This window comes from Vanessa tameamea, chromosome 24 (assembly GCF_037043105.1).
Source record: "Vanessa tameamea isolate UH-Manoa-2023 chromosome 24, ilVanTame1 primary haplotype, whole genome shotgun sequence".
In the NCBI taxonomy this organism is placed as follows: domain Eukaryota; kingdom Metazoa; phylum Arthropoda; class Insecta; order Lepidoptera; family Nymphalidae; genus Vanessa; species Vanessa tameamea.
The window spans coordinates 8747068-8773779 of NC_087332.1; the positions used below are offsets into that span (position 1 = coordinate 8747068).

Consider the following 26712-nt stretch of genomic DNA (forward strand, 5'->3'; position numbering starts at 1 on the left):
CATTGCTATAGATTTTGGATGTATACAAACATAACTAAAAATAGCTATTTAAATAACATATTGAATATATACTTATATTATAAATGCGAAAGTACTCTGTCGGTCTGTTTTCTGCCTAACACGTGACTTTTTTGTATACTTAGCACATATTGAACAAGAATCGGTATGATAATGTTGTATTCTATCGCTTCTTGTGCAATGTATACTTTTTGTGCTGTGCAATTAAAAGTTAAACGAATATGAATCATAAGATATCAATTAACTGTTAGCTTCTTGGTGGTAGTGCTTTGTTCAAGCCTGTCTGGGTAGCTACCCTCTCATCAGATATTCTACCGCCAAACAGCAGTACTCAGTATTGTTGTGTTCCGGTTTGAAGGGTGAGTGAGCCAGTGTAACTATAGGCATAAGGGACGTAACATCTTAGTTCCCAAGGTTGGTGGCGCATTGGAGATGTAAGGAATGGTTAATATTTCTTTCTACGCCATTGTCTATGGGAGGTGATGACCATTTACCATCGCCCATTAGCTCGTCCGCCTACCGATATCATAAAAAAGTACTTAAATTCTACTTCTTAACTTTGTAGAGCGGATTTATTCACACATTCGTCTTCCTCTTTCAAACGTTAATTTACCAATGACAGACAGAGATAACGTAAGTATTCCGCTATACATTTATTGTTATATTAATGACAGCGCAGACGTTACAAACAGACAATGGAACTAAATAAATAACACATGGCATGCCTGTACGCTGACTCAAGTATTATGTGCAAGAAATTATGCACATGCAATCAATATTCGTCACGTATATCTAACGCGGGTTCGTCTACACTCAGACGATTACAACAGACGTTTAAAAAGGTTCTATGTCATAAATAAATACTCTTTTTTAATTTTTTTTTTATTATGACTCAATTTTTTAAATATACTATTAAATATAATGTTTTCCGTCGCTGCTATGCAAGTAATGAATAAAAAACACAAATAATGTACATACATATTTAGCCAAGAGGACAAGCACTGCTAAATATGTATGTACATTATTTGTGGCTTTGAATGTGCGATGTTTTGTTAATATTCACGTGTTTTAGCCTCTCTGCCATCACGGTTACAATACTGACGTTAATATTTTACGAATAACAATACTATATTTACGATAAATCTTATTATTATACTTAAAACAAACTGAACGATCTGTGACATAGTTTGCTAATATTTACATTATGCCAGCCAGTCTGGATTGATACCCGCTCATCTAACGATTTACCGCGAAAAAGCATGACTCAGTATTCCAGTTTAATTGTTGAGTGAGCCATCGTAACTTAGCTCTCCAGTTTGGCAGCGAGTTGACGATGTAAAATTCCTAATATTTATTACAGTCCGATGAATATTTGCGACCCGTTTACCATAATTATTCATTTGCGAGTCCGCCTATCAATTTGAAATATAAAATAAAAATAGCACAAGAAAATAAAAACCTTTATTAGATAAAACCTTGTCATATTTACAACAAAGAAAAACAGTTCCTTAGTAGTTGAGTAACTGATGTTACTTAGTATAACTAGTCTGTCTTGAGCTCTAATGATAATAATTAAACGTGTTTATCCTCTCATTAAGTACTCAATATAGCAACAATATTTAACGTTTCAGGGGTCTGTAACCGATGGATGAAACCTTATTTAGTAACTAAGTCTAGAAGCGGTTGAAATGTTTATAGAAAATATGTAACTCAATTTGTCGAAACTCGATCGTAATTTATTGCTAATAAAAATATAAGATACTTTTTGAAAAAGTTTTAAATCAACATTTTTATAGGTTATGTTTTTGCTACAAGTATTTAAAACGGGATATTTACCATGTTTTTATTTTTATTTGGTGGAGCTCGATATTTCGACATTATCTACGAATGTCTTGTTCTCGGGACTAAAGTTTGCGGGTAGATGTTGATCAACATAAAAAAAACATGGTAAATATCCCGTTTCAAATACTAGTAGTAACTTTTTGAAAAATTTAAGATTGGAAAAAAAGCCCTTGTTACGGTAAAGTGATTAATTGTCAAAAAATTGGCTGTATTGATTTCAACTTTGACATGACGCGTGTTTTGACATTGAGTATGTGAACGTAAACTATGAATGTTTTATTTGATTTATTATAATGAATTTGTAACAATTACTATGTAATTTGAGATTTCTGATTTGAAAATCTGAATGTTCAAAGTAATGTACAAACTTTTATGCGTGAATACTAGGTAAATTCTAATAAGTTACGGAGCTGCGTCGCGGGGTGGCGGGTCAATGTCACATGCTATTGTTACAAGTAAACCTTACGAGATTTTCCACAAGTTTTTGCAAGATCTTTGTATATTTTTTTTAACTCGTGACGTGCGAAGACTTTATGATTTCATCAACATACATAATGTTTTAATAGCAAAGGTCATTATGAAATGACTTTATGAAATGAGTTTCAACAACAACACCGAGATTTCCTGCTTAAACAACAATCATTCATTCGTTAAGTTATTTACTAACTGTCGTAAAAGCTGACTAAATGATAAACGATATCCTGAGATAAATTATAACTATAATATTACCCAAGGGACAAGAAACCTACTTTATATTTCTCTATGATCTGATAAACAGTACATAAAGACAGTCCCAAATAAATAACATAATGGCAAATGAAAAATTATTGATATCCTTACGTAGTCATGTTTCATAAAAGTAGTATGCACAAATAATCTCACAATTCAACGGGAGGCTAAATCCGATACAAGTCCAGTTCAGACGCCGGACCACTTGACACGTTACAAAGACAACTGACAAACTTCAGTTTGTAGATTTGTCGGTAAAACCCTTTAATTCCGCATTTATCAAAACTCAGCTTATCAAACAAGTCACGAGACGAAACAGACATCCTAGTATATAAATATATACTCAAGCCCTTTAGTCTCGTTTAAGTTATATGTTATGCTCTAGCAATATCACTGCGCCGGGAAACTGTCGCAAGCAACGAAAAGGAAGCAAATGTCGTCGGCCTTGTACATGACGTCCGAGTGCGTTATATAAATACAACTTACATACATAAACCTACTATATGCAGCTTTAAACATTTTTAATTTACTATTTAACAACTATTGTTGATTGAAATTTCATGAAATTCTACCGCCAAACAGCAATACTTCGTGTTGCTTTATTCTGATTTGAAGCGTGGCCAGTGGAAGTGTAGCGCCTGGCACAAGGGGCGTTATAACTTATTTCTCAAAGTTTGGCAGTAAATTTAAGGGATAATTAATATATCTTACAGTGCCATGAAGGCTTATTTGCCCGTTCGCATACCTATTGTATTAAAAATGAAAACCAACAACCCTTTTAAAATTTTTATTAGAGTTTTTCTTTGAATAATGTAACTGTTATGTTATGTTATAAGTTTTACATACGCCTTATTTACTAAACGAGGCGTAAGAGTGTATTATATTATAAAATTATTATAAACAAATTGTCATGGGTGAATCTCTTTGAATATTTATTTGTTTTTTACAAAATAAAGGTTCGGAAAGGACGAAATGTAGATTCTACTAATCCGAACGGCCAATAATCTTTATAGCTACTCCATTTCATATACGACCTCATTTATATGTATGTATATCCTGTATGAAAATCAAGGAGTACCTCCACGCTATTTTATCATATTAACTTGTATATATAATTTATATATATGAATACTTTTTTTATAAAATGAAATTTAATATTAATTTAAAGGAGATTCGAGGTTAATTATTATAGTCTAGTATCATTCAACTAAAAATAAAATTGAAATATTTATTATGTCTTTTGAATTCAGATTGTAGTCGTAACAACGACGTCATGGAAAATTACGACGCAAAATTTAAAAATATATTTAAATCACGGATTAAACACAGCCCTCGAATTATTCTCACGCGAAATTGTAAAGATAGACGTTTTTGCGATTTAAAAAAAACTATGCTGACGTCACAACTTGAACGGACATTGAGGCCATGAAGAAATGAGCCAATATACTGAACAAACGTGTAATGTAAATACTAGTTTATTTTTTTTAAATACACAAATACTTTACCTTGTTATTATGCTCTATATACTGGAGTAATTTATATCGCGTTTTTAAATGTGGAAGTCGCCTGACGCATCGGCTGTATCCTTTAACGCGTATTTTTTAATCGATTTGAAAAAAGTTTGAGGTTGTATATGTTAGACGATTTTATTTTCGTACCTTATTGACGTAACGTCCATTTTCCAAACATATGAATATTATAGAAATCCGAATTAGTTAACATTTTTGAATATTTTATATGTGAAGTTGTTGATGAAATCTTCATTCAGGTAAAACTGATTTTCATGTGATTGGTTTATTTTTTAGTTAGTCATTTAATTAGCATAGAATTATAGGTAGCCACTGTTGGTGCCATACTGACATTTGAAGTAATCTGATATTCACGAGCAGTTGTATCGACAGTTGCTGAATGAAAGGATGAATACTATGACATAAAGTAAAATAAAAATACGCGTATAACAGTAGAGTGAACTGGCAGAAATCCACATGTAAAGAAAAAGCATCACCTTAGAAAATGAGGGAAAGAAATATATTTCCCTCTCTTACTTTTTCTATTATATACAGTTTAATACAATATTTTTTTATTGTTTTAATTCGCACGGGCTTTAATAACAATTTTATTTATTTAAATATTTTTGTTATTTAATACATAATATGCAGGTGTTCAAACGCTCATCACTCTTTTAATATTAATTCATGTTTGTTTAATAATAGATTGAGTTATTAATCTCTAGTACGATATAATTAACATTTCTGACGTACGTCAATGGAACATGACGCCTTTACAAGACGTAGATTTTATCAACAATAATCACCTCTAATTTATAACGTCACATTGGTTGCTCTGACGAAATGAAACAACAGTACGTAACTAAGCCTGTCAAGGCCGTGGTTAAAGAGAGTCGGGTATAGTTTTAAGCGGTCCGTCGCGTATTTTATCGCAACAGTTTCGCCACGGCGACCATGAGTGATGTGTCAAAAGAAGGAGTCTATGCTGGCTGCATACAAGATGCCGATGTCATTTGAATTAAAAAAAATGTAAGAACAATGGCGTTTAAACTCAATTCGAAGATTAGAATCGTAACAAATGATTTATTATTCTAGGAGTCCTTTTGACCTTAGCTGATTGCGTGTGATAAGTGAATATTATCAAGCAAAGAGTTTCCCGACTTTGTTTTTATCAACTTCATTGATCTTTATATATTTTAATTCTTCTGTACGTGTACGTCATTGAACTACAACACAGCTTGACCGATTTTGTTGATTTTTTAGATGCGTTGGATTTTGACCCGGGATCAGGTTCTCGTTTTTTTTAAATCCAAAGTCAGGTCGGACAATATAGTAAAGATATGAATAAATATATAGTTAATATATTTCTTGAAAAAGGACTTATGTTAACAACATAAAAATAAATTATATTATACAAAATATATATATTTTTTAAATAGTTACGAAAGCGAATTAAATACAATAAATTGTGTCGTTACCAAAATGAAAATCGAGTTCAATATATCATCTTAATGGGTGGATAGAGCTTATTTGATATTTAAATACACGATTTGACCAACACATACTAACAGGTTAAGTTATATAAAAGCCTGTTAATATAGTAGTATTTTTATATGAAATATTAAGCTACAGCATTAAATTTCCCACCGCTGGGATAAGATCTCATATTGCCAATTTATCTTTCAATACGGCATAGTCGTTGTAAACTATTCATTTTAAATAAAAAAGAAATCACGAACAACGTTTTATATGTGAAGTTATATTTTGTGTTCAACATACAGACAGCCCGTTTACATTATTAATTATGTATATATAAAGATTTAGATAAAGTTCGGATTATTAGGTTGTGAAAAAAGTGACGTTGAACACGCTATATTTGGAAGAATATGTTTCTTAATTTAGTTTATTATAAAACCAGCTCGCTCCGGACGCGTACAATTTAAATACTAAAACTTACCTAACATTAATTATATAAACGTAGAGATTACCATAAGTTAGATTACGCGTTTTAAATTTCATTCGCTTTTAACCGACTTCAAAAAGGAGGGAATTCTCAATTCGTCTGTATGTATTTTTAATCTATATTTTTGCCGGTTATGCTCGATAGAATCTACATTTTGAACTGTTTAACATTTAATTCAGTACTCTAGCATAATGATTTAAAGGTGTTCTTATGAGTGTATTTGATCTAATAGTATCTGTTTTTTTAATACTAGTTGTCGACCGCGATTTCGCTTGTTATTAAGGGGTTGGTTGTTTGGTGTATTTATAAAAAATTGCCTATGCTCTTCCTTAGGGTTCAAGTGTAAATTCAAATTTCATTAAAACGGTTCAGTGTTCCGTAAAAGACTGTCAGATTAGTATAGATTTGTTTGATTATTATTTATAAACATAAGATATATTCATTCACAATCTCAATAAGTTTCCAATGTACTTATTAATAGAATGAGTCGTCACAAAAAAAAATATTACAAGAATGCTGGGGCGATTGTTTACGTCGCGTTTAAAAGGTCAATTTAAATTGGCTGCCACAGAATAAAGTTGTTAAAATTATATACAATATTTTGAAAAGAAGTATAAAACGCTAAAATATGGTATATTTGACTAATATTTTGAGTGTTTAAATATGTTAGGTGGGAAGCAAAAAATAACTTGTAATTCCTATTTCTTGTTCTCGACAAAAAGCCTTTTTAAATTAGTCGTCATAAGATATTCTACCGGCAAACAATAGTACTCAGTATTGTTGTGTTTCGGTTTGAAGTGTGAGTGATCCAGTGTAACTACAGGCACAAGGGACATAACATCTTAGTTCCCAACGTTGGTGGCGCATTGGCGACGTAAGGAATGGTAAATATTTCTCACAGCGTCATCCTATATGGGCGGTGGTGACTACTTACCATCAATTAATATGATCGTCCGCCAAGCAACGCCATAAAAATAAAAAGGAAAAAATAAAAATAATATTTATCATAGGAATCGTTTTGCACTGTGATGGCTATAACTGATGGAATAAAAAATATATATCAAATTCGCCTCGTCTCGCCCGCTTCAAATTAATATTTTTTTATTTTTAATAACTATATATATATATATATATTTATATAGAAGTGTATAGCTGTATAAATACAATTAGATTTATCTCTGTCTGGCATCAAAAATTTGACATGCTAAAAAAGATATACCATTGTGTAATTATAAAGTCTCAATTAAATAATAATAATTAAGTATATAAAATTATATATATGTATTTAATTATACAGAAACATAGGATATATAAATGTTATATTATTATATTATAATACTAATGCTATTTCATTGATATGATTGAGTAACGACTGAGATTTCTGGAATTTTCTTCAGTATGTGGAAAGATCATTTAATATAGTTTTTAAACAATTATAATTCAGAATGTCTGGATAATGTATATATACTTTTTTACATTAAAGTAATAGTTGTTTTCTTTTGTTCACAGAGAGACCTCGCCTCCGTCGCCCATCGGCGACGAGAAGGAGTCCAAGATGAACCAGATACAATTTTCGCCTCCACTCGAGAAACAAAACAGCACAGTGAGTTTTTTTATATAGTTAAGTGGACACGTGCTACCTGATGGTAAGTGGTCACCACAACCCATTGATGTTGGCGCTGGAAGAAGTATGACCATTCTTTATTCATTCATTTTTAACTTTGCCGCCCATGGACATCTGGAAGCCCTCCGGTGTTGCAGATGTCCATGGGCGGTGGTAATAATTTTCCGTCAGGTGAGCCTCCTGGTCGTTTGCCCCCTATCACATAAAAAAAATCATTGGTAAAGAAAGCATATTGTATTTAACTAACATGATTTTGTATTCTTAAATGTTGAAAAAGAGTAAGTACTGAATTTCTTGCCGGTTATTCTCGGTAGAATATGCATTCCGAACCGTGGTAGCTTCACTTAATATAGTTTGTTAAATGACGATTTAAAAGTGCTTCTAAAAGTCTACTTGAATAAAGTATATTTTGATATTGATTGATTACATTTTTTATGATATAGATAGGACGAGCAAATGGGCCACCTGATGGTAAGTGGTCACCGACATAGACAATGGCTACGTAAGTAATATTAATATTATTAATCATTCCTTACTTCACGAATACGCCACTAATCTCGGGAACTAAGTTATGTTTGTGTCTGTAATTGCACGTGTACTACCTCATCTTCAATTGTTATAGTTAAGTTTCAGTTACAAGAGGATGTCTGGTGTAGTGTATTTATGTTTGTGGACGATTAAGTTAATACATAAATAAAATTAAGTTACTTCTTCATGTAGTATATTATTGTAGAGAAGACTTTTAATTTAAAATGAATATTAAAATTTATCATCAAATTGATCTTGACTGTGTGACTCGCCAAGATGTCTGATTTAATTCAATTGAAACACCTACAGACCAAGCAGGTAAAGCCGCGGTTGGAAACTAATTTAATATTGCACAATTAGAGGTCTAAAATTACATATTCCAAAACATGAAACTTTATACAACACATCTTAATTTCGAAAACGTTGGTTTTTATAGCTTAAATAATTTACAAAGTTGCAAAAAATACAATTACTCGGAATCGACTGTTACTTGTTACAAAGATGGCGCAAATTTTTCCGTTAAAATTGCACACAATGTTGAATTTAAATTAAAAATGAAAGCAACAAATTACAGTTAAAAATTACAGTAAAATTTAACTTGTACTTTCCGCCTTGGTCTTCGCCTGCTTGTTAAGAGGGAGACTTCAGTGTTAGGTACGCTATATCATTTTTTGTATGGAGAATTTATGGTGTTCGGTTTCATTTAAGACGTGTAAGCATAACAACAATTTTATCATTTATACTGTGATAACTAAATTGTATATACCTATTAATTAGTATCTGTAGTTTCATAAATCTCAGCCAAAAGACCTAAAAACATTTGATCACCCTTGATCAGTCTCCGGTCTGGTTAGATTTTATTAATAGTCACGCATAATAGTAAATCGGGTAGCTGGTTGTAAGTTATCATCACTACCCTTAGACAAAAGCATTTTAAGATGTATCGTCAATTTAACTAAGGGTTTGTGTCCTTTGTATTTTAAATTTTTTTACATTAGCAGCCTGTAAATTTCCCACTGCTGGGCTAAGGTTCTCCCTTTGAGGAGAAGGTTTGGAGCATATTCCACCACGTTGCTCCAATGCGGGTTGGTGGAAAACACATGTGGCAGAATTTCGTTGAAATTAGACACACGCAGGTTTCCTCGCGATGTTTTCCTTCCCCGCCGAGCACGAGATGAATTATAAATACAATTAAGCACATGAAAATTCAGTGGTGCCTGCCTGGGTTTGAAGCCGAAATCATCGGTTAAGATGCACGTGTTCTAACCACTGGGCCATTTCTGTCTTTTGTAACTAAGATGTTACGTAAGTAAAATTAATACCTATAATAAAACTGAGTAGATTTACCGAAAGGAATGAATGGAGAATTTTATGAAAAGGTTACTTACCTCTATTAAACATCGGCCGTACTGGAAATAAAATATATATTCGGCGTTCAACTTCGACGTAGATAAGACGTAAACACATAAACTTAAACACACGGATATGAATGTAATATTTAATACTTATTCTATAGCTGTATCATACAATGGCCGATAAAACTTAAATAGCGTCTAGGAAGACGGTGTTTTAATCAATAGCTCTTTGGATGCTTATAGTTTATTAAATATTTATCCTGCTGACCGATTTCGGTAAGGGCGACCTTTCTCAAAGCCAACTGCGTAACACAGATTTAAGTCTCTATTTTGACTTTTATAATCTTGACCGCGTGGAATGGTGGCGACGTGACACGTCCATGCCACGAGTGATATACCTACGGAACAAAATACTCGCACCTGATTGGTCGACGCGCATGACTAAAGATAAGCGAAGACGATCCTATGAAATTATTCGGTTAACGAAGGTCACGCGCATTGTCTAATGTACGCACAGAGGCAATTTCTTTTCGGAGCTCGTTTCGTGGAATTGCCTTCAGCGTTTCCACTTTCGACTTTCTAAGCTAGAAAGATATTCTAAAAATTCAATCTTTATCTTTATTTTTGTGTCAATAAAAGGTTGGGTTCATTGGCAAAGGGTCCATGTCGTGTACAGTACATTTGCCCATAGACTTATTTAGGCACTTAGAAACAATCATTCATCTCTTTAATTTTCAATGCTCCTCCAACCTTGGGTGTTAATCAAATCAAAATCAAAATACACTATACAAGTAGGCATTTTACAGAATTGTAAAATATGTAAAGCTACCACCGGTTCGGAAAGCAGATACTACCGAGAAGAACCGACAAGAAACTTAGTAGTTACTCCCTTCGAACATTTGATATACAAAGTTATTTCGGCTAAATACATTGAAATTTATATAAGGTGATATATTCCTTGTGGATGTAGGTACACTGACTCACTTACCCTTAAAGTCGGACCACAATAATACTTAAGATTGCTGTTTATCCTTCGTATATGTGATGAGTGGTTATATATAGATGATCTTGCACAACGCCTTACCAACGTATTTACTTCTACAATGATGCTATTGATTACTATTAATGAGATGTACTCATCATCATCCTCCTTCCCATATCCCAATTTTGCTTGGAGTCGGCGCAGCATGTTTTCTTCTTCCATACTTCTCTGTCGGACGTCATCTCACTAGTAACATTCTTTCTAACCATATTGTCTTTCACACAATCCATCCATCGTTTCTTGGGTCGTCCCCTACCTCTATATCCATCCACATCCATTCTCAAAACCTTTCTCACAACATGATCCTCATTCCTCCGCATAACATGCCCATACCAAGATAGCTTCTCGGATGCTTCGAGATGTACTAATACCTAATTTATTTGTTTCAGATGTGGCAAAAGCGACAGCAGGCGGTGTGCGTGCGGCACGCGTTCAAACACTACGGGTCGAACAAGAGACCCAACCATGTTCTTAGCAACCTCAACATGTCCGTCGCAAAGGGAACCATGTAAGTTGCCTTCTATTGTTATGTAATAGCAGTTCTCGCCCGCGGAATCACAGGCGTGTTAGGGGTTGTAGGTATAAAATACTTTTTACGTATACGTTTGTCTTTCCTTGGGGTTGCAGCTTTATTTATATTAAATTTCATCACATTTGATGTTGTTAAGCTGTGAAAGCGTAACAGATAGACATAGAAACAGGCAGAGTTCATTTGGCATTTAAAATATAAGTATATAAATACACTTAAAATCTTTAAATGTTGTTTCGAAAGTGATAACTATGACAATACTGTGTCTCATTCTTTCTAATGTCAAATCAATAATGACAGAAAGAGAGAAATCCGTGTTTAACTAAACAGCTGCTAACCTTTCTGCGGTGCCATACTCTTGGCCCGAGACTTGACCACCGGCAAGGCTGGGTTGTGCTCCCTGCATACTGGGTTAAGACTGGATTTGAAAATACAGATCATCAAAACAAAAATTAAAAACTTTTTTAGTTAAAACGACATAATTAATTATATGCTACATAGCATTAGAGTTCTGACTAATATCGCCAACTAGGAAGGGTGGCAGCGCGCCAGCCACTCGACCTTCTCGTTAAACAAAAGATCATTAACCTTTGACAACCATTGTTCTAAGACCCATTGTGACCTGCGCGACCTTATGTCTATGTACATAGAGACTATTATTTAGTTCCTTATTATAGTGACGTGCAAACATCGAGCGAAAAAGGGATGTTAGCATATAAGGATTATATATTTTAGTTTCAGTTCTTTATACTCTGTTTTTGTATTACCTCAGTTCAATATATAATAGTCGTATTGACCGCATAATTCTCTTGCTCTTATGTCGTTTTTAATCTGTATCTTAATTAATCAGGGATGTTGTTGATATTTTATTTTATATCTGGGTATAGATAATATTTTACCGGTTTCAAATATGGTTACGGATAGGAAATTATTTTATAATATCCGATTGTTTTGGTTAGTTTCACTAACGAATATCAGAATATACAGAAGTTGTAAAGGAGAAATTTACACAGTAACAAATTGATTTTATTTGTAGTCTTATATTTGGTATTAGGATATGAAAAATACAGATAGCCTTAAAAACAATGATCTACGAATACCAAAGCAAAATTAAAGTAAACATTTTTTTCATCGTAATCGGTAAAGGCTCCATAATATCCCCGTAATACATCTTTGATTCGAAATTAGTGGAGCTACTCTGTAAATCAAACTCGAAACTCATAACATAATCGTTAAAAACATGATGTAAAAAATCATGATATCTGGGGCTATTGACTTTTTTTTTTATGACCCCTCTCCTAACGCCAGTGATAAGCTTAAAAGGAAAGTAAAATTCCTTAATTAATATTTTGGGTATTGCTAGTATTCCTTTTTTTTAAAGACTAATAATTGTAAATTTAAAAGACATTATCATCAAATTAACGTATCGCAGGTGGTTTCCAATATTCCATGAGTGAAATACGAAATGAGTTACAGAGTAGCATTGTGGTTTGTGCTCTAACAACGTAAGTGTGGAGAGGTCACGTGATGCTATTAATTATATGTTGATAATTGCAAAGACCATTGAGGCTGGTTTATGATAACAAAAAAAAAAAAAAGTATTTATGATAAAAAAATATTTGTATCGGTTAATAAAACATTTATATACACGCGATTCTATTACAACATACAAGCTATTGATATATATTTATTTAATGGGTAGGCGGAAGGCGTATGACCACCACTGGCCATAGACATTGCCGCTGTATATATTAACCATTTCCTATCGCCAGTGCATCACGAACCTTGGAAACCAAGATGTTATGTCTCTTGTGTACTTATACTGACTTACTCACGCTTAAATCGGAACATAATAATACTAAGTATTGCTGTTTGGCAATAACATATTTGATGAGTAGGTAGGCCAATGATGAATGAAATTGATAAAAAAACTAATATTGGAATTTGTCGAAAACAATTAATTAAAATTTTTAACGTTTACGTTTTTCTTTTTTCTTTTTCTTATACAGCCGTAATACTGCTCTCTAACCGGCCAGTAACTTTTAATTACAATCAAGAATCCTCTTCAATTTCCTACACAGCTACGGCAAAGTGAGGCCATAAACGATTTTTCATGTCACAAAAATCGGCTTACGCTATTAATATATATAAAAAAATGAGGAGTTATTATTCGTTGATTTTAGTGCAGGATTAATAATAATAAAATGTTATGTGTCTTTATCACCTACTTACGTAGTTTATTCGTCGGAAATTATTAAGTACTGTTTTTTAAGCGTTCTTCTCGATTCTACAGAATTTGTACTAACTTTTAACTGAATCTTATAAAATTATGATTCAAAAGTGCTGGTAAGAGTCTCCCTACTAGAACAAATAATTTGATTTTGATGTTTGGCGGTAGAAAAATTATTTCTCATTTTGAGTGATTCGCATAAAATCGTACCGTTAATTAAAATCTATAATAAATATATAAAATATGAATTGATTCATAGGTCTGCGAGGACTAGTGTCTAAATAGGTTGATCTTATAATTCAGGTCGTCATCTCTCAATTGATACAAAATTATTTGTACAATAGTAACAATGTTTAAGCTATATAAAGTTAATCTATATAACCTACCTAAAAACATAATTAATTCTAGAAGACGCAGCGCGTTCCAACAATATAATAGTATATAATAGATGGCAGATGTCTGCCGACGGTTTTGCTCGTATTTCATGATATATCGGTTACTATAAACTATAACTGTAAAATATATTTTACATATTCTCATTAATAATGCGACTCCATCTTTATTAGCATCGGTCAGTAGTCATTCGATATAGTGTTGCGTAACATCGTAAATATAATATTACGTTGCAACTTATGCCACGCTTTGAATATGAGGCCAGTGCGGACAGTCTAGCCTTAAACGATCCGACTACGCTTATAAACAAGCAACTCGTTCCGACTCCGTTACTTGTAAAATTCATTTAAAGTTTATATAAGATTCTTCGTATCAAAATATTGTTTACTTAAGTGGGTTCATAAAAGCACTTTTGAATCGTCATGTTAGTTTTGTATTAAATGTAAAACTGCTATCGATTCGTAAAGTATATTATATACATATATACATATATATATATATATATATATATATCCTTCCTGCAAATCAACAAATATGAAATCAACGACATATTATCCTTATTATAATTTTGTAATGAGAAATGTTCCTTATTTAATATTGTTTTTGACATGAGATTTAAATTTATTAAAAGGGCAAGTTAGCTATTTATAAAATAGCGAAGTTACGCCTCCCACTTCTCCCTGTTATTGTATTTACTTATATATATATATATATATACGTTATATAAAATAAACCTATGTACCTTGTTGATGGATAGTCAAACGATTTTATAAGTATAGATATTTGTCACATCAAATTTAATTTATCTGCCTTAAATACCTGTCTCCTTATCCAGGTCGCAGGCTACCTATATATCTCTGGAAAATTAATAACAATATTTTAAGAGATTTGGTCGTTTTGAGGTAACAATCATACATACAGTCACATAATATTAGTCTGAAGTCTGATTCGAATATGATATAATGGATTTCCATAAATAATAAACTCCGTAATAAACGAACAGACTAAGTTCCACATTATAATACGAAACATTATAATCTATTATTATATTGTGCAATTAGAATAATGACTTTAATTTTCCCGCAACATGTGTGTTGTCTTGTAAAAGCGTTTTTAACGAAGGTACAAACAAGATTATAACATACACGGATATGTATACATTCTCATGTTGCACAAAATATAACTTATATTTAAATATTAATTTAAGAGGGATGTAAATATCTGTGTATACTTAACATAGTATTTTGAAAACTAAATATTTTCGAAGTCACTTAATGGGAACAGAAATTATCTGTATTTATTTCCGAATCGATGCAAAATTGTTTTTGACACTCGATAAGTAAGTAAACACTTCTGTAAACAGCGATTTAGACTTTGGCTTTTACGAAACAAATAAACATATCAACGATTGAGATGTTTGAAAATAAAAGAACGTAATGTCACATAGAATATGTTGAAATTGAATGCTTTCTCTTCGTTTACCAATTTTGAATACGTCAAATAAATGAACATTATCCACGTTCGAATTTTACGCCAATAATATTATAATTAATCTTGCAGTGCAATTATCACTCATACATACATCATAAATGACATTCATTATGAGTTTTATTTCTTCACAGGATGGTCGTCGTATAATCTTTAGTTAATTTAAGACAAGAAAAACACTCATTTGCAATAACTTATAATTCTTACAACGTCATAAAATAACAGCCTGTACATTTCCCACAGATAGGCTTTGTTTCCTGGAAAAGTTTACACCGCACTGCTGTATTAAACGCTGCGTTGGACTCACATGAAGCAGAATTTCATGCGTTTTCTTGGTAGCGCTTTGTACAAGCCCGTCTGGGTAGGTACCACCCGTATCCACTCACGGGTACCTACTCATCAGATATTCTATCTCTAAACAGCAGTACTCAGTATGTTTGATGGGTGATTGAACCAATGTAACAACAGACACAAGAAAGAAAGAAATGGTTATTAGGACACGACACAATTATAAAATTAAAAAAAAATAAAAACAACAAAAATAAAAAAACATATTAACTAATTATAACTACTAACTTACTTAAAGTACAAAAAAAAAACAACAAAACAAAACAATGATAGTTAACGTGTCCTAAAGGTGTACCATTCAGCTTCCAAGTTGGGTTGCAGGAACCCAACGCTTATTTTCAATGTGAAAAATATTTCCTATGTGGTTGTGACGGGCTGTGTGATTTGTTTCGCAGGTTTCATCGTAATAATTTCGTTCATATCCGTGCACGAGATGAATTATTATCAACACACAAATAATTATAATAGATTTAATATTGCTAGTGAAACACACGTCCTTAATACGAATATAATATAGGTATATTGCTACCAATGGTGTCACGAGGTTTAGTTTTCGCCCGGACAATATAAATTACGATAAAACTAGAAAACGGTACTACATTTCGTAAAACTAGTTATTGAAATCTTTAATATAAATAATACTCATATACCTACTTATATAAATATATTTATATAATTTTCCACACAATTATTATAAGTTTAAGTCAATCATAATGTAATAAACTTCGGTACGGTTCATTTAGTATTAAAATATTAATAATGAAAGAAGGAAATATTTATAAAAAAAAAAAATATATACTAAAATTTATAAATGCTTCTAATGCGCAATGCGATCGCAACGGTCTGTTTGTTCGTTGCACGAGGCCGGTGTTGAAACAACTCACATTCTGTACTATATACGACCGTATATATAACTTATCTTTATATGTATATAGTTCTAATTTCATTGCTTCAAAATCAAGTCTCAAGATTTAATGATATGCAACGTTGAAGTACAATGTACACGGTCCAAATCGTTTTGATATTTGAGATCTATTTACATAATTTGTTATTTTAAGATTATATGGGCTCATTATTATATCATTATAAAATGTATTATATAACTATTTATCTTGATAACTTTAGTGTATACTAAATGTAAATTAAAAATGGCTTCTCTACTAATGTAATTCAAATAATGACCATGAGGGATGATGACACTAAACCCTGTAACATTAAGGAAGTAGCGTAGCGGCGTAGCTTCCAACCGGTACATGTAGAGTCTGTATTTTTTTTTTATGGCATTGATTGGCGGACGAGCATATGGGCCACCTGATGGTAAGTGGTCACCACGGCCCATAAACAAAGGCGCTGTAAGAAATATTAACCATTCCTTACATCACCTATGCGCCACCAACCTTGGGAACTAAGATGTTATGTCCCTTGTGCCTGTGATTACACTGGCTCACTCACCCTTCTAACCGGAACACAACAATACAGAGTACTGTTATTTGGCGGTAGAATATCTGATGAGTGGTAAATAATAATAATAATAGTGATGAGTCTGTAAATTTCCCACTGCTGCTAAGGCCTCCTCTCCCTTTGAGAAGGTTTGGAGCACATTCCACCACGGTGCTCCAATGTTGGTTGGTGGATTCACATGTCGCAGAATTTCGTTGAAATTAGACACATGTAGGTTTGCTCAAAAATTCACCGCCGAGCACGAGATGAATTATAAACATGAAAATTCAGCGGTTCTTGACAGTGTTTGAACCCGCAATCATCGGTTAAGATGTAACCGCTGGACCATCTCGGTACAAAAGAAACAAATATTATTATGAATAGATTACGAAAATATCGACGCTTATGTCTCCGAAATAAGTTAACAATAAAACTGTTATGCGATATATTTTATACATATAGTTTTAATATGTTATAAAGTAGGTATTTAGGCGATTAATAATAATTTACAACTGTTTATAAAGTGTACGGTGTACGGCCTTGCGAAAATTTCTCTATCAGTTTTCCTGTTGCATCGCCTTGTACGGACCACTCATTTTTAATTGCATGTATTTATTATTAAGAGGCGTTTCTCAACTGATGACTTACTTATAAAATATATCGGTTACTTTTTAAAATATATAAATTATTTTGACCTCTATGGTATGGAATTATACCATTTATACTTTATTTACAAAGGAGTTTGTACGTGTAAAAACTAATGACAACATAAGTGTTGTTTTATTTAAAAAGCAAAGTAGCAGTTGATAACAGTTCCACTACTGGGATAAGGCTTCCTCTCCTTTTGAGGTTTGAAGCTTATTCTACAACTGCTTCAATGCGTCTTGGAATACACATGTGGCAGAATATCATTAATTTGACACGTGCAGGCTTCCTCACGACGTTTTCCTAAGTCGCTGAGCACGAGATGAATTAAAGACATAAATTAAGCACATGGAAATTTAGTGTTGTCCGAGTTTGTACTCTTACGTACTATTGGTTGAGGGGCAACGTAAGACAGGATTGGACTGCTATATACTGCTGATCTACTTAAATTTATTGACTTACTTCAGAACTCAAGGGTTCAAATCCAGGTTGAAACAATCGGTCTGAAGTTGAAAGTGTTAACAAAATAAATAACATAAATAACATAATTAATCAATACTATATTATAATAAGTAGGTAACTTTCAATTTAAATAATTAAATTATTATTAAATGACGATTGAAAAGTGCTCGTAAGAAGGTCCCGTTTAATGTTTTGATCTGTCATCGATCTTGATCAATATATTAAACGTCATAAGTCCAAGAATATTACTTAGAAAATATATAATTAATTTCAAGAACAAATCCTTCCATTTACTGTTACTTATAGTTATATATTTATTTATAAGTACTAAGTAGTTAATAAGCTGTTTTTAGTTTGAGTGATTAATATAAGTCACAATGTGTATTATAATAATTTACTGATAGATCCATGAAGTCATTTCTAGCAAACGAGGTTAGCTCTCAATTGAGACTCTATGACGTTTGATTAATATCAACTAACCAAAAAACGTCGATAAAAAATCTAAGTAATTGTTACTCTACCCAATAAAAGCTGAATACCTTTTGCATTTTACTGTTAAATAAATCGTGTATTTTCTTTTTTACTTGCAATTTTAACAATACTAAATATCTGTCACCGAGATGGCACAGTAATTCATCTCATGCTCGGCGATGAAGGAAAACATCGTGAGGAAACCTGCATGTGTCTAATTTCAACGAAATTCTGCCACATGTGTATTCCACCAACCGGCATTGGAGCAGCGTGGTGGAATATGCTCCAAACCTTCTCCTCAAAGGGAGAGGAGGCCTTAGCCCAGCAGTGGGAAATTTACAGGCTGCTAATGTAATGTAAAATGTTATGTAAATATCTGTCTTTACTTGTTTATATTGGCAACTGTCTATGTCTTAAAATAATTTAATTGTATGTTTGAGAGAAATTGAACCCAGTACCAGTAGGTGGTGCTGCAATTAGGAATTATAAACGATTATAATTTACATATATAGTAACACAGTATGTTTAATTCGCGATAATTTATTCTTTAAAGCAAAATAAATATTGAGGCGGTAATTAATTCTGATTCTCGTATGTAATTTATCATTAATATTTTCTTAATTAAACAACATTATTTGATCTGTCATGTAAACTGCTTGAATATGTAAAGTGATTCATATTTTTTAATATTCTGACGATTCGTGTATGTATCACTTACAAATATGATTCAAAACGGTTGTAATGAAATAAATATTACAGTAACGTCATCATAACGTCAATAGTCATACCCAATTAGGTACTTCCCGTAACATTGACCATATATTTTTATTTCTTGCATTAATGTTTTCAAGACTGCTTTTACGTCAAATTTCACTATCAGTTCAGTATTCTAGTTACAATGAGGAAACCAAAAGACAGATTTATTTTTCCATTTTATTGGTCTTATCATCATTTGCTTGCCCAACCCCAAATGTTAATTTAAATGAAAAGTAATGTTTGTATGTACATACATATGTCTACTATTGGTTCGGAATGGAAATTCTACAGTGTAGATTCCGATTCTTGCCGGTACAATTATTAGATTGATTGAGATGTAAGAAGCAATTTAAGAATTATAATCTCAGGTTGTACGGACAAGAATCTCAGTAGATTCTGACCGGTCCTTTCTTTCTTCGTGGCCACTGAGTCGTTTTTTTACGCCACGTGTGTCCTGTTTTTCGGATAAACGCACAGGTCCGTCTATTCACTTATAAAATCTGATAACCCTACACACATATAAATATATTTAGAAAAATAAAAGTATTACATTAGTTTGAAAGGGCTTAAGTAAAATACAATAAAAATTGTGTATTGAGTTCCCAAATGTAAAAAAATATGTATTTATTTTGTTACAGTTATGGTCTCCTCGGGGCATCAGGATGTGGTAAAACTACTCTATTATCTTGCATAGTGGGGAGACGGAAACTCAACGGAGGTGAAATATGGGTGCTGGGAGGCAAACCTGGAACCAAAGGTAAGGCTCCTCTGATTATACCATTTATCAATACTTACTTACTTACCAGACTTAGACAGACAGAGTAACTTAAGTTGACGTAAGACAACAACGATAACTTTTCTGTTAAATTCAAACGCGCACGATTTCGCTAGTATCCAATATTAGTATATTGGCTTAAATAGCCAATGTTGGTTAATATATCTCACAGAGCCAATGTCTCAACGTTGGTGCCCAACTACCAGTTTACTAATTATTAAAAAAAAGAAAATATATTTACAAAAAGTATTAGATTTATATCTACCCTCCATAGCCGTAGAACTAAGCGGTTATTTACTATTTTCTAAGCGAAACATTAACCTTTAATCGAGCAGAACTAAAAATCTGGTTTTCTTGGCTACGAATATATTATTGGGTCATATTAGATATCAGTGGATATAAAATCATACATAAATGATTGAAACTGCAAATAATGAAATGTATTTATCTAAGATTATTTTTGTTTAAAATATACAACCTCAAAAGTTGCCATTTTAAAAATATTAGGGAATTTAGCTAGCTTGGGGGGTGGGAAAATAGTTCCCTGTGCCCGATTAAGAGTTAAGGCAAGTCTCTCCACCTAGCCTAGATAAACTCGTTAAGTTCACTAGTGACATTAATATTTCCACTTGGGACCTAAAATTACATAAAGATACTGTTGTAGTTAAGGTTATACTTTGCTGGTTAGATAAGAATAAAGTTAGTTGTCAATGACGTAATGTCTTTAATTTACAACAGATACCTGATTATATACATTTTTAAAAACCCTAAAAAATATATATCTTAATTCTTAATATTAGCGGTCTCACAAATTGACTCCTAGAATTCAATGTAAACCATATTATGTAACATACTCGCGTATACATATCGCATAGCCTTTATATGTTCCTGGAGAAATATGAGCTCAATTAATTATGTCATATATATCATTTTTACGGTCTGAATACGTTTAATATGCTCTGTGTTACCCGACACAGCTTGTACTGGTGGTATATAGCCAAGATTGTTTGGGTAGATACTATCCACTTATAAATACGTATTGAAGGATATCAGTTGGAAGAGTAAGTAAGTTTAAGTACAAGTTCCACATAATCTGACGTGCGACGACCTCCGTGGTCGAGTAGTGTGTACACCGGTTTTCGTGGGTACGCCACTCCGTCCCGAGTTCGATTCCCGGCGGTGTCGATGTAGAAAAAGTTCATTAGTTTTCTATGTTGTCTTGGGTCTGGGTGTTTGTGGTACCGTCGTTCTGATTTCCCATAACACAAGTGCTTTAGCTACTTACATTGGGATCACAGTAATGTATGTGATGTTGTCTAATATTTATTTTTATTATTTAATCGTAATGGTTCAATGTTTGGCGGTATATTCACAGTATAAGGAATAGTTAATATTTTATAACTTTCAATGATTTGTAAAGGCAACTTGTCTTCATCATCATCAAGGGACAATCAGATTATTGACTTATCATAGTCATAATTTAAAAAAATATGTCGTGCATTATATAAATCTTCGTATCAACATTGTTCAAGAACCAAAACTTTGTTTAATGTTATTCTTGTAATAATATTGTTAACTAAATTATTTGCTAACGGACGGCCTAATGCCGGATGTTGGAACCTTGGGAAGATTTTAACATATCGCCTCTAAGAATTTATAAGTCTATGACTCACTAAACCAAACCTGAACTAACATTTTCACTCTTTAAGTTAATACTAGCGCGTGAGGTCGAAATATATATTTGTAATAAAAAAATGTACGACAAGTTTAATTTATGATATGACTATGACACGCAATTTGAATATACTTATGAGGCCACAGGTCCTGAGATCCTGGGTTCAATTCCTGGGTTGGCGCAATATCTTATTGTGTTTAATTAGTAGCTCCAAATCTTGAAATTGACACGTAAATTCATTAATACTTCACTTGAACTCTTTTTATATAGAGTAGGGAGAACAAAGATATTTGCGCACAAATTCAAAGGAGTATTTATATTTTGAAGTTACGTTTTTAATTAATTCTTGGCAGGTTCCGGTGTACCCGGTAAACGTGTAGGCTACATGCCTCAAGAGATTGCTCTGTACGGCGAGTTTACCATCAAGGAGACCATGATGTACTTCGGATGGATCTTCGGTATGGAGACCAAGGAAATTTTGGACAGACTACGCTTCCTACTGGACTTCTTGGATTTACCCAGCGAGAACAGAATGGTTAAAAATTTGAGGTTAGTAAAATTTTAACTAAAATTATTCACGAAATAAATTCAACTGTTTTAAAAACTCAACATTTTTATCATTTTAAAATATATTTTTTTAATGAATAAAGAATATATTCTAAAGTGAAGAATCTGTGCTCTATCGACGCAAACTAAGCCACCAAAAGGAGTGTATAATTTGCGTATGCAACAATTTTTTAGCGATAGATGGTGATGATTAATAATGACACATTCCTGAATCGCGCTGTCTAGTTATTCGCTAATCCATAGTAAAATTATAACGTCTAAAAGATCAATAATCCAATTCTATTTATTTACTGGCAGAATGCTACATTATCCTTGAGTGTCTAGCAATCAGGAATATCAGCTTTTAAGGTTTAAATTATATTTATAATATACTACCAGTGGTTAGAACGCGTGCATCTTAACCGATGATTTCCTGTTCAAACCCAGGCAAGCACCACTTAATTTTCATCTACTTAATTTGTTTTTATAATTCATCTCGTGCGCAGCGGTGAAGGAAAACATCGTGAGGAAATCTACATGCGTCTAATTTCAACGCAATTCTGCCACATGTGTATTATAACACGCATTGGAGCAGCGTGGTGGAATTACTTAACAAATTCACTTTAGTGGTTTGGTTTTGAAAAAGCCAGACTAGAGTTACTTTCGCATTTTTAATATCAGTAAAGAAAATTTTCTTTATTAACAAATTCTAAGTGCGAACCCGAGCGGGTCACTGGTTACTTAATAAAACTGTGAGTTTTATTGTACGAATTTCACAGCTACATAGCTTTGTATTTAAGAATGTATAGACAACATTAATGCGAAGGATATTAAAATTTCCTCAATTTAAACTCTTACTTCCTTTAAATTTAACAAAACGCTTGTTAATTTTTATGTAAAATATTTTTACTTAAAAATAAATATATATAAACGTGTAAGGAAGTACATAGCTGACAATTTACTTAAGCTATTATACATAACTTTGTATTCATGGACATACAACACTTAAGATGATATTTTCCTGTTTTTAAAATGATTTATGGAATGAATACTGTATAATATTTATTGCCGTTTAATATTTTTAAATGCAGTATTTCAACTTCACGCTTATTAAGTACAGAGGTTTGACAGATGCATAAATATTAATCGCTAATATTCGCTACTTGATTCAAAAATCGATTTTTCTATTCAGTAATATACTATAGCTGGGATATTTATATTTAAAATTGTCTTAAATTAAGGTGATTAAATTTTATTTTTAAAATACTCCAGATGCTTAAAGTATAGTAATTTTAATTTATAAATAATGAAAGTATGTCGAGTTTATCGATTTTTAATCGATATAACAATAAACTAAATTGTTATTCAGACGGTCTCATCTATCGTAAAGAAACGTTTGTTTTTATTCCGGAATGCAACATTGAATAGTTAATATTGACATATGAAAAGTTAAAAGTTTTTAATACATTTAATTTTTTTTATGACAATAGTAGGCGGACGGGCAAATGGGCCATCTGGTGGTAACTGGTCACCACCGTTCATAGACAATGGCGCTGTAGGAAATATTAATAATTCCATACATCCCCTAGGGAACTAAGATGGTATGTCCCTTGTACCTGTAACACTGGCACAAGGGACATTCACCCTTCAAACCGGAACACAATAGTATATTATAGATATAGGGCTTGTATAGAATCCTACCCCCAGGTGAATAATATATATATGTCGGAGAAACATCGTTTTTGTTGACATCGTCGTCAATGGTTACGGGCTTAGTGGGCATCATTATGGCAAAGAACAAGCACAAAACACAACTATCACGTTTTCAAAGTATTTTAATTAAAATAAAATCAACAAGTTAACACTTTTACTAGTGACAACACCGAGCAGCGGGTTCAGGGACCCGATCTGACCTTATAGACAGTCTTTAACACTTTTCAAGATCCAACTCGATCTGTCCCTTTTTCTAATCAAACAAAATGTGTCCGTCCAAACAATCTCAACCTCTGTCAACCCGATGGCGCCTCGACTCCGCTCGAGGTAAATGCTTCTGATTGGTCGTTACAACAAATAAAATATTCATAACTTTTATAAAATTAGTATGGTTTATAACTTCTTAAAACAATGTAACAAATCAAATATAATTAACTCAAGAATTTTAAAATGTAAACAAATAATATTGTGTGTTATACATGCAAACATCAATCAACCCGACTGATAGCTTCCTCCGACATATATATATATATATATATATATATATTCAATGACAATATACTTTATTCAAAGGTTAGATTATAAGTAAAGCCAGAGAGTTGTCTATTTTTACGACTGTTACATGATTTTAAATTAACATGGTTATTTTTATTACTGACAGTATTTAAAACGGGATATTTACCATGTTTTTTATTTTTATTTGGACATTATCTACGAATGTCTTGTTCACTATATAAAAATACAATAAAAAACATGGTAAATATCCCGTTTTAAATACTGTTAGTGTTACATGATTCTTATGTATCTATGTATATGAAATCACGGATACATGATTTTTTTATGTATCGAAATGTTGGAATGTAATTCAAAACAGATTTAATTTAATCATTACAACGACAAAAAATATTTGTCATAGGGCCTAAACTTGTTTAACTTTTTCTTTAATTTATTTTAATTTTAAGCAAAAATGTTGTTGAGATTTAAATTTTCACAAGACATGTGTGTATTTTTTATTAAAAATTTTATTATAACATTATAATTCCCAATCTATACCAATATTATAAATGCGAAAATAACTCTGTCTGTCTGTCTATTATGCTTTTACGGGGAAACCATTGAGCCGAATTTGATGAATTTCGTATAAAAACTTGAGTCCTAAGGAAGGACAGGTTTTCTTATACCTTACACCTACGATCACTTAACACGCGGGCGAAGTAGGCGACGAAAGCGTATAGATACGAATCGTAACGTATCACATTTGGGTTATATCTGTTAAGATTCAAATTCTCAATACGAATAATGACACTATTGTTATATTATATTTATATGATTTTATACAGTAGAAAGTGTTTGTATGTTGTATTTGATTCGGCTCCGGATATCGTTTCGACGTAAAGTTTTGAATAAGAAATGTTTATAATACTCTTTCACGATGAATTTATTTAACAAATAAAAAAATTGATTGTGTAGTGCGCACTCATATACAGTGAGATGAAACCTTTCCCATTTTGTCGGTTAATACTGAAATATGAAGAACTTAAACGCAAAATAAAGTAAAAATTACATGTTTTAAAGTTGAACTGAGGAAATGATTGTAACAGTGAGCGGTTTTACATGTATATAAACGGGTTCACCAACACCGGCGCGTTCAATGCCAGTCGAATAATTAAATGTTTAATATTATTGATGGTATTTTTTTCCCTTATCTTAAGTTAGAGGAATATATTTACTTTGAGAATGGAATTTAGATTTTTTTCTAATTAAACTCGTTTTCGTCGACCTTACGCATTAAAATTACGACGTGCTATATTGACTCGAGCCGAACCCGAGATGGCCCAGTGGTTAGAACGCGTGCATCTTAACCGATGATTTCGGGTTCAAACCCAGGCAGGCACCACTGAATTTTCATGTGCTTAATTTGTGTTTATAATTCATCTCGTGCTCGGCGGTGAAGGAAAACATCGTGAGGAAACCTGCATGTGTCTAATTTCAACGAAATTCTGCCACATGTGTATTCCACCAACCCGCATTGGAGCAGCGTGGTGGAATATGCTCCATACCTTCTCCTCAACGGGAGAGGAGGCCTTAGCCCAGCAGTGGGAAATTTACAGGCTGATTATGCTATTTATATTGACTCGATTAGGTAGGATCTCCATTCCGAACCAGTTGCTTTAAATTTAATTTGTAATCTTATAAAATAATTTAATAATAATTACATGAGCCTACTTGAGTATACTTTGATTATTATCTTAGACGTGTAGAGAACAATTCCAACATCAATTTTCGTATATAAGATCAAATATATTCCATCGAGATGAATTTCATTTTTTTTTTATTATATCAGTAGGAACGTGCAAATGGGCCGCCTGATGGTAAGTGGTCACCACCGCCCATAGACAATGGCGTTGTAAGAAATATTAACCATTCCTTACATCACCAATGCGCCACCAACGTTGGGAACTAAAATGTTACGTCCCTTGTGCATGTAGTTACACTGGCTCACTCACCCTTCAAACCGGAACACAACAATACTGAGTACTGCTGTTTGGCGGTAGAATATCTGATGAGTGGGTGGTAAATACCTTGCACAAAGCCCTACCATCGAGTAAATTCATTCTGTATCCGCAGTACA

At 32.6% G+C, this 26712-nt stretch overlaps 1 protein-coding gene across 1 annotated transcript in view; it reads left to right on the forward strand.

Annotated features, from left to right (window-relative positions):
* LOC113399580 (ABC transporter G family member 23) overlaps window positions 1–26712 on the forward strand; it is a 98905-nt gene that overhangs the window by 57902 nt on the left and 14291 nt on the right. The window contains exons 3-6 of the mRNA XM_026638734.2: window positions 7570–7663; window positions 10999–11117; window positions 20010–20128; window positions 22175–22370. Coding sequence (XP_026494519.2) covers window positions 7570–7663; window positions 10999–11117; window positions 20010–20128; window positions 22175–22370 — 528 coding nt within the window. The remainder of the gene's footprint in view (window positions 1–7569; window positions 7664–10998; window positions 11118–20009; window positions 20129–22174; window positions 22371–26712) is intronic.